This window comes from Aristolochia californica, unplaced genomic scaffold (assembly GCF_029961685.1).
Source record: "Aristolochia californica isolate CCGP_79_NKW_82.1479 unplaced genomic scaffold, dmAriCali1.0.hap1 SCAF_5, whole genome shotgun sequence".
In the NCBI taxonomy this organism is placed as follows: Eukaryota; Viridiplantae; Streptophyta; class Magnoliopsida; order Piperales; family Aristolochiaceae; genus Aristolochia; species Aristolochia californica.
In genome coordinates, this window is record NW_027182214.1 from 43,552,195 (window position 1) to 43,562,295 (window position 10,101).

At 35.3% G+C, this 10,101-nt stretch overlaps 1 protein-coding gene across 3 annotated transcripts; it reads right to left on the reverse strand.

Annotated features, from left to right (window-relative positions):
- Positions 1–70: 70 nt before the first annotated feature.
- Positions 71–8,982, reverse strand: LOC137965914 (polyadenylate-binding protein-interacting protein 4). Of its 3 annotated transcripts, none has more exons than XM_068812307.1 (13): positions 8,519–8,982; positions 6,157–6,281; positions 5,921–6,084; positions 3,452–3,590; positions 2,636–2,677; positions 2,480–2,513; positions 2,056–2,345; positions 1,732–1,986; positions 1,460–1,561; positions 1,331–1,381; positions 1,115–1,205; positions 712–867; positions 71–519 (listed from the first exon to the last, which is right to left on the reverse strand). In XM_068812307.1, exons 1-13 carry the CDS (start codon positions 8,694–8,696, stop codon positions 500–502), a joined length of 1,647 nt encoding a protein of 548 aa, XP_068668408.1. In that variant the 5' UTR covers positions 8,697–8,982; the 3' UTR covers positions 71–499. The 3 variants fall into 3 exon arrangements, with proteins under 3 accessions (XP_068668408.1, XP_068668409.1, XP_068668407.1); XM_068812308.1 differs by having other exon boundaries at positions 2,056–2,195; positions 5,921–6,096; XM_068812306.1 differs by having other exon boundaries at positions 5,921–6,096.
- Between the last annotated feature and the right edge of the window lie 1,119 nt (positions 8,983–10,101).

Below are 10,101 nucleotides of genomic sequence, written 5' to 3' on the forward strand. Positions count from 1 at the left end.
ATTCCTCGTACTAAACTTCTAATCATGTTAGTTCCAAAAGCTAAGGTTGCCCAAAAACCTGTGCCCAAAAACCTGTCCCTCGTTCAAATCTATTAGTAGTTTATTAGTCCAATGACCTGATGCCAAGGAATATCGAATGCATACAACAAATTACAATTTTCAAAAGGGCAATCTAATTTTCAAAGGACATTCTATTACTCCGATACGATGGAACTCCCTTTTTTAGATGAAAAGAGACTTATCTCGCTACAAATGCACAGGGCCAAAGAATTAGGGCAAGTAAAAGACCAGGTCCACAAAAATTACCCACGGGATTTCTCTGAAACTGACAAGATTTTGCAACCTTATTGCCAAGCGACGCTGTCAAAGGTCCACGCGCCTGTTCGGGTGCACGACTGCCATCAAGCAGAAATGGCCCATTGGTCAACCATTTGGACGGCACGCCTTCCCAAGTTTAGGACACGACAGAAAATGATTGCCCCCAAACACATAATTTCTTTTACAAAACTAAGGGTACACCTGCCGACATATTTTGAAACGAGTGAGTATCAATGCAGGGTTAAAAATTATAAACACGTCCCACACCTAGAAGATCGACACTAGGACTACAATTATAACTTGTAGAGAAAACTGACTGATCGCTAAATAACAAAACTGGGGGATAAATTGTTTCAATATTTCACAGATACCATCACATACAGGGGAACTTACCGCCAAAGACACTTGTGATCGAGGGAACCACTGGAACAGGTCGAATGGCTGGGATAGACTGGGAGAAAGGAAGTTGTGCTGGAAGTGCAATAGATTGCTGTCCACCAGCCACTAAGGGTGGTGTCATACAGAGCTGGAGAGCAGGAGTAACTCTTCCTGAGATCAACGCATGAAGATTCAGTTCATAAGATCGACAAAACAGCTAAACTCACCAAGAAATATTAACGCATTAAAAATTCCATATATAAATGGCAAATTATGAGTAAAAAATATATACTACTATTGTAATGATGAATAAGGAATCGGCATACATTTCTGCACTTCTAACAAGGAATATATCCTAACAAACTCCATCTACATAGCAATAGCATTTAAACTATGGAAGATCACACTGAACAAGTACCTTGATGCTTCGGCAGATGTGGTTGATGTGGAGTACCCAATAGATGGCACCCTGGCCCCTGCGACAGAGCAGGTGCTCCTTGGATCGCATCCTTCAGTCAAAAAAAGTAAAACTATCATGATTCCAAAACTCATGGGACAAGAATATGTCCAGGTAGAAGCAAGAAAATGATGATTTACTTCATAAACGCATTGAAGCATAAAAAATATCACTTACATGAGAAATGGGGTGCACATAAACAACTTGTCCTAAACGTCCAAGCATGACCTGGACCATGCATATCCAGCCAAATTGTTATAAAACAATTTATAGAGAAGGATTCATGCCCATCAATCAAGAACTTACTGTTTGAGAATTTGGATGGTTTGGTGGAAGATATGCTGGTCCTGCAGGATATTGGCCACTGTATCTTACAGGCTGTTGCCTACTACCTACGTGTCCAACAATCTAAAAAGCCAAAGACTAACTGTCACAAGAAATATACATTACCAACAAGAGGACAGAGCAAAATGTAAAAAAATCACCGTTTTTCTAAATCAGGTAAAAATTACATTTTGACTATTTTATTTTACGTAGCTAGAAGAATAAATAGCCTGTGGTTAGCAAAGAGGATGTACCGGCAAACCGTACTGAGAGCCAGTTCCAACACTTCCAGCCATCATGTTATTGTACTGAACAAATTTTACTGGAAGAGAGGATCGGCTTGCAAATGAGCTAACTTCAACACCTGGTTGCGTGGTAGCAACAGCTCCTCCAGGAGTATTGTTTGTAACATAGCCAATGTTAGCAGTTGTTGAAGCTGACATCGGTGCCAATCTTGAATAAGCAGATGAAGGTGAAAAGGTTTTTGCACCTGGGTTGAGCTTAAATTCCTGTAAACAATAACAATTGTCAGCATCTCATCAATCTAATGTGACATCAGAAAAATATAAACGAGTTACCTTTGCATTTGACTTGAAAACAGAAGAGACCAATCCGTTTGCTGATGACAAAGGACTGGTACATGAAGATGAGTTAACATTCATAGCAGAATTTGAAGATGAGGATGCATTAGCTGTGATAGACTCGGCGGGTGGAGAATCTGAAAAATTATGGGTATCAATATGTTGGCCTTCAGGTGCAATAGCTGAATGGACATGACTAGTACAAGTTTCTTCATTGAAAGATATCTTAGATGACAGCTCTACATGTGGTTCATCTTCTGGTTGCTTATCAACCAGGCAAGTATTTGCTGCATTAAAAACATATTTCTCATTTAATCTTGTGATACTGAGTCGACACTAGATTCCAAATAAAAATAAATAAATCTTTAAATCAAAGTGTTCAAAAAGAACCCAAACATCTAAAACGGAAAATTATACTCACAGGTTGAAGTGCAGCATGCAACTTCGCATAGCATCTGCATCAGACAATTTACAATGAGCTATGCACATAAAACCAAAAAAAAGTACTTTTTTAACAATTAAATTTCAATTTAATTTCAGATTCATTAGAGATTAAACATTCTTTGCTTCAACTTACAGTTTCAGCCTTTTGATTGCTGGATGCTTCCTCTTTGCCTGTCTGTCAGCACATTTGAAAATTTTCTAATAGATTAAAGTTTGCTAAAAGCCACTATAGTAAAAAGAAGATGAAGAAGATGAGACAAGTCCTTTTTTACATAATTATAATCTGTTCTAACCATTTCACCCTAACTTATGGATATAATAATCATAATTTACAGGATTAGGACTTGCAGTTTTCATGAACTTTCCCTATTCCATTGCCCAACCAGACTGTGTGTCATGAAGATGACCTAATTAGGCAGTACCAGCATCAATCTTAAGATACTTACTTTCGAATTGTCACCTACAGCCTTTGGAAACATAAAGACCTCATTTTTTATTTTTTTTGGAACTTGCTACATATTTTAGACTAGAGTAGCAGCTAGCATTGATATAATAGTATACATTTAACCCATTTTCCCCCTTCTCCAGCCCTTATCATTTTAGAAGATTCAAAGAAGTTCATAGGTTATATTCACAGTCAAATCCTAGTCCTGGAGGTTAACTGGAATCACTAATAAGTAGCAAATGTGAGCAATCCATGTGAGATATCAATTTAGAGGGAAAGCATGCAGCTGATTCTCCAGCCAAAGAGGGTGTCTCAATCATGTCTTCAGCTACCCTCCAGAAACAGAGTTGCATGTTTTTTTTGGCCTCTTTTACTTTTCTTTTCTTTTTCTTTTTCATTCCAATGTCGCTTTCAAGCCTTTATCAGAGGTCTACCTAAGAAAAAAAATCCGATTACCATCATTTTTTTTTTAAAACTAAATGAGAAGTAAAGATAAAGATTCACCTCTTTGATTAAAGTCACATTACATTTGCTGTCTGAAACTTCCCCTTCTATCATATCAAGTGCCACTTCACCCTTCGTGAGGAAGCCATCTTTGTAATTGGAATTTGCTGCATTTGTGTCTTCAATCTGGTCCAAACTCCTGCATTGACAGTTGATAGCCAAACATAGTTTGTCTAAAATCAAGAGAATCTATATGAAGACTAAAAAGTGACCCATGTCTTAAAGGTAAAATGACAACAAAGGAAATGATAATAGAAAATAGTCCACGAACATCAAGAAAAGCAAGTAATCATAATGAGCCCAGAACTTCATATATGTAACAGGTTAGACAGTTCGAACATTTATTCATAAATTCAGAAGAAATAAGAGCCTGCTACTTAAGGTGTAGAAATTGATCGACTGACTTCAAGAAAGGTTTTAAAAGCTAGTCCAAATGTTTCCACTACATGTTTATTGAATTACAATAATGAGGCTGTGGATCAGGAGTCACACTGCTTTTAATAGTGTCATTTGGACAAAGTTTTGCAAAGTGTGTGATTAATGGCACAGCTTGAATTGTGCTTGTGCATGTGTTTGATTGGAGAGTGGGGGTGGAAACGATGCAATCAAAAAGCAGTACTACAAACCCAGTATTAACTTAAAAGGCATTATTTTTTTCTTTTATTTCCTTTCCTATTTATCCTTTTTTAATGTTCAACCCCATACCCTACAGAGACCTGAACCCAAGTGCACACATTAGAAAACCCCCTTTGTAACAAATTGAACCAGAAGCCCAATGTACTCCTTTCCTCTAATATAAATAACTTTTTTGACTTTTTAGGAATAGAAGAATCAATGTTGAATGATCGTATGCACCATCAAGGATAACATGCAAATGTTGATGAGTTACATTGTTTTATAAGACGTAATGAATTCTTTCTCAGCATAAAGTAAAGTTGCATTCAAGTGAGGCAAGAGAAATGACGCATGCATCACAAACTGAAAATGCTTGAGAAGAATACTTGAGGTTATCAAAGCATGTGCTAGCATGAAGGTGAAGATGCAAGCCACTTGTTTGTTTTTCACTTTATAGTTGTGGGGATGATGACAGGAATAATGGAATATGGATGAACATCATTAAAATTCTGAAAATAAAACCCAAACTCTCCACCATTGCTATTTTAGAACCCAATAGTCCACAGGTACATGATTTACTAATAGGCATTTTTTTCCGGTCAGGAATGAATTTTGAAATGTATATAGTTGCTCACTAATCAGTTAATCTAATTGGAAAGAATAAAGAGTTTAATCAAAGTCAAATACTGAGAGGGTGAGTGTAAGTACTAATTCAAATTGCCCAGTTGCCTGCCATCCTAATAAATTATGGAAGAAACCAAAAGGTTTGACCAGCACTTGACAGATTTTAAATGATTGAAGAAAATATTCCTTTTTTTCCATTCAAATATAGAAGTTAGGCGAAACCTAGTAGATGGCATAAGTCTCATTCCTTTGTCTCTACATCTTTTATATATCCAAACATAATAAGTATATAAAATATTAGATAGTATAAAAAAAGAACAATAAGGTGTTAAATGATTCAAATAACTCATCCTAGTGTCCCTGCCAGCTAAAAGAATGAACTATGATGCATTCCGGTCCTCACTCATGGCCATTAGTAACATTAAAAGAGGCATAGATATTAGTTGTCTTCCCATAACAACTGGAAAAACAGCGAATATGTTGAAGCCTCTCCCTGACCAGAAAAAAAAAGATATTATTACTTTCCATCAAGAAATTAAAGAAATTAGACTGGATGCTGTTAGGTCTGAAGCTTTTCTACATATACAACTGTTATAATAGATGAAAGAATCCCTAGTTATTCTCTCCTCTCTTTAATCCAAATTTCACTCATTTCTCAAAAAAATAAACGATTATAGATGAATGAACATTTAAATAGTCTTTAGTCCAGACGGATAAAACTTGGTACTAGCCTTTTCAAAATAAAGTTATACAAAATGTAATATAAAATGTTTCTTTTACTTTTTACAATATTATAGACATTAAATTTCTTCTATTGCACATTACCTGGAGTCGCACTCCAGGAAAGCTAGCTAGGATGGAAGTACCCAGCAACACCTCGTTATTGGCCACAGCTTCTCTCTCAACTGATTGTTTTATATTTTTTAGTTCTTTTGATTTTCTCTGCTTGTCATGTAATCTTTGACTAATTTTGACAGTTTTCATGTTCTTTTCTCTTAGCAGGTCTATTGAGGTCATCCGTCCACCTTCTTCTGCTGTTGTATTGGAATCTTTCCCCCTTTGTACCTCTCTCATCCAGGATTCTTCTCAATAAAATCCTCTTTCTCATAATTATCAAGAATAACAACGGTATTTTCCAAATCAAACTAGAGAAAGGAGAAAAGGCAAAAAAATGAAGCAAAATACTAGAGATCTATGATACTGTCCATATAGAGGTAACAAAACAATTACCTAATTTCCCCAATATGGGATCCTTCAACTGCAAGAATTTCAAAAGCTTTACTAGGTTCTCCTTCTATTTGGTGCAGACCAGTGCCTTGCTGCCCATGTCCTGAAGCTACTAAAACATCACCTGCTGCATTACTAACAACTCCATCTCCCGGGAAAAAAAGACCCTGATGAAGCAACTGTTTACATCAGAAAATTACCAAAAGCATTGACCATTTTAGTGGACTAAGATCCTATACCTTTGCTACTACTTGAACAAGATCCTCAGAGAGCACGACAAGTGTATCTATAAGTGCTCCCTCCTTTAAGTTAGTGCTCCCATTTTCCCCTCTCTGGGTCCTCCTTGCCTTCTTCAAAACAATGCCTACACAGCAAACCTAATAATTAGTCCTCTCCATGATGCAATCAACCGATTATGTAACCATGTAAAGCTATAAAAAGCATAGAAGAGGCCACACTCTTTGTACTTTACCAAAATTTATAGAAAGAGTGAGAGAGAAACAAATAAAAGCACCAATTCTGTGGAACTACAGGATTGCTCATAATATGGCAATGTCCCAGCCAATACAAAAGAACTTTAATCGGGAGCTCTGTCCAAAACTCTACAATTAATAGAATCCAAAAAGAAAATCTTATCCTGATATATGGCGAGTACACGACGTTATAACAGAGGTAAGCATTACGGAAATATAACAAAGACAACAAAAATGCCAGTAAGTATAGAAGAGGCCAACTTTTTGTACTTTACCAATATATGTATGTTAGAATACCGGAATAGGGGTATTTTGGTTATTTCACAGTCCCATACGGATCTTATTAAGTTACGGCAAGCTAGACTTCATATCATGACTTTATATTCCAATTTTCATGGAATTCTGACTTGAATTTATGGAGTTATAAGCATCTTTGTAATGAAGGGCAAAATGATCCTTTATATAATTTTTCACTTAAGTGATGGGGTAAAAGAGAGGGCTCGAGTTCTGAGCCCTCATTCAGTGCAGCCTTCAGGGCCGCTTGTTCCTCTTCTTTATCTCTTTATTTTTCACCTTTCTTCTTCCCTAATCCTCTCTATACTGCAATTTCACAATATATATATTATATAGAAATAAAGCACTAATTCTGTGGAACTACAAGGTTGCTCATAATATGGCAATTTCCCAGCCAATACATAAGGACTTCAATCAGGAGCAACATTCAAAACCCTTAAAGCTAGATTAATTGATGCAATCGAAAAAGAAAACCTTATCCTGACATATGGTAAGTACAGGGTGTTGTAGCAGAGGTAAGCATAACGGAAATAAAACAAAGATAACATAAATGGCGGTAGTATAAAAAATATGAGTAATAATTATTATCATGAACGGGCAAGCTGCTTTAAAAGTCAACAACCATAAGAAGAGGATTAAATAAAGAACCAACAAATAAAACCAAATTAGGAAAAAAAGAGCAAAGAAATATCCAAAGAGGTTTACAGACAAGGGTAGCCAAAAGACTACAGTACAAATGCTTTTATTCAAAACACAATGCCGGCAATAGTCAAGAATATCAAAAATCAATAACACTCCATTATCTATTATAAATATAAACAACCAAGGTTCTTGCTCTCTCTCCAAAAGTTCCCAGAGCAATGGTTTGATACATAGCCATTTCATTTACTATCTCCTGATTTTCGAAAGAAAACAGAGAATCTACATTTAAGGTTAGCATCTCTAGACATGTGAACAGAGGTTTTAAATAATTAAAATCCAACCAGAATTCAAGTATTCATTGGTATCAGCACTTACAAAAAGTAAAAAGGAAAATTAGATACTCCCCCTTCCAAATAACATTCTAATGCTGTCAAAACATTCTTGAACCTCTACGACTTCACATCCTTCGGGCAGAAATGGTTGAAAGAAACAAAAAAAAAATACTTCTCACCCTTTTTCCAGATCCTTTTCCTGTCTCTCTCTTGATTTGCAAGATAGTATTATGACTTATTGTTATTCATACAGTCCCAATCATATTGCTGTTAATTTCCTACAGCCTTCCTGTCCACTTCAGGATTTAAGCTGCTCGATTAATAAACAAAATACAAGATGCAACACCGGATAAGGTCGATTGAAAAAAATATATAGTTCTGCCAATGTAAACATGAATCAACAGACATAAGAGTATACCAAACACAATGAACATACTTAACCAGAAAGGAAAACACACACACACACACAGAGTTTGGAGATATAGGAAGACAAATTAATAAAGTTTACACAAATCTCACAAGTCGGAAATTCATCGACAAAATTGACGCCGAACAATAGTTACATTCTGTATTCAACAACACATTTCTAGTTCATGCAATACATGAAATCAACGAAAACTTTCACAAATACGACTTGGAAGAAAACCATGAATATCCAAAACAGATACAGAGCCAACCAAAGTTCTCTCTCCGAATCAAATCGACAAAACAAGTTCTCCAGTGGCTAAACAAAAAATGAAATCGTCTCAAGAATCTGAAGTACAAACAAAACAAAGCAAACCGATAAATGGTCTACTGAACAATACAAAAAGCAATCAAGTAATCCATCTCTAAAACTACAACAAATTCGATACACGCACCGTAGTCTTCTTCGACGCATGCAGTGTGAAAGATGCCCGAGTAGATCGCTCCGTCTTTGACCTGGACCTCAACAGGCAGCCCTATAATGCACATAGTGGTGAATAACAGCGCATCGGAGAGCTTGGGAGCAGATGTCCCGTCGGCATGCTCTGAACTCCGGCAAGCCATCTCCATCATTTTCGGCTTATGCTCTCTCAGTCTCTTTTTTACTTTCTGCGGTTATATCTTTGTCCGGAAACTAGGAATTGCCGGGAGGGACCTTTCAGGTGACAGATCGCGAGGTCTTTTCGTCGAATCGAGGGTACAGAGTCCGTGGATCGGTTTCGTAGGAATTCCGCCAGGACGCCCCGTCGAGGCGGATACAAAATTTATTGGCGCGGTTTCTGTACCCGATTCCGAGCCTCATGGAATGTTCGAGAAGTCAGAAGAGAATGAGAAACCCTCGCGAAGTCGCATCAGTCTCCTCTCTCTGGTCCTCGTAACCAGTTAAAAATCAGAGAACTTGTAAAAATCATAAATCATACACTTTTATACTAAAATTTTAATTTTTTAAAAATAGTCACTTTTTTGTCATATTATAAAGTGACGTTTTGTATAATTTTTTTATAATTTTCTATTTCTTATTTACTCTTTTTTATGTTTTGTCATTAGATAAATAAATAAAAATATAAAATATAAAATAAGTGATAATCGTGTATATAATAAAGTGTATGTAAATAGAACTTTATATATAAAACGAGTTATTTATTCCATTTATATGGGGAAGAAAGCAAAATTATTTAATTTATAATTTACTAAATTGTCAAACTTTATTTTTATACCCAATATTTATACGCGAATGAAAATATAAATATATATGTTCAATTCATTATTTGTATGCCTTTGCCCAACTACTCGAGTTGTGAGTAATTAGGCCGGTGATGTTCAATGTGTTTTACGTATCTATAATTTGTGACCGTATAAATAAAATATATCTTTAAGACTAATTTTATCTTCGAACCATCACGATGCCAATGTAATGATGTTTTTATAACTGTGTTAAAATATAATAACTCTATAATTATTTATTTATTTATTTATTTACGAATGAATCGATAAAATATAATAATTCTATAATTTTATTTATTTATTTACGAGACTTCTCTACCTTGAAATTTTCAGAAATTTGATGATTTTTCTTTAGCTATAAAAACTTTGTGCTCTTATAAAATTACAAGAAAATAATAATATAACTTATAAATATAATAAAAGTCAATAATGGAAATATAAATACGTATTTCAATATTTTATTGTGATACGGTGAGAGAAAGTTTGAAATTAAAATATATTTAATCGTTATAATCACAAATATATGGAATAAGACCTAATAGAATTAGAAATTAGAAATTTTAATATTTAAATTATTTTTTATAATTAAATTAAAATTTAATTACACCCGATCACGAAGACCCAAGATTACATGAACTCGAGTTTAGAGTAAAGAACCGGATAAACCGATGAAACCATAAATTGTTTGGTCTGGGCGGGTTCGCGTTTGCCTGCCGTTTCCAATCCCGCTATCAAAGGGAGTCGGTCAAATACC

Excerpts from the sequence above, each read along its gene's own strand:
- LOC137965914 (XM_068812306.1), bottom strand. The coding sequence starts at position 8,696 with ATGATGGAGATGGCTTGCCGGAGTTCAGAGCATGCCGACGGGACATCT. Across the intron at positions 2,514-2,635 it reads GCAATCAAAAGGCTGAAACT|ATGCTATGCGAAGTTGCATG; the intron begins GTAAGTTGAAGC and ends TGTCTGATGCAG. Across the intron at positions 1,987-2,055 it reads TTTTCAAGTCAAATGCAAAG|GAATTTAAGCTCAACCCAGG; the intron begins GTAACTCGTTTA and ends TATTGTTTACAG.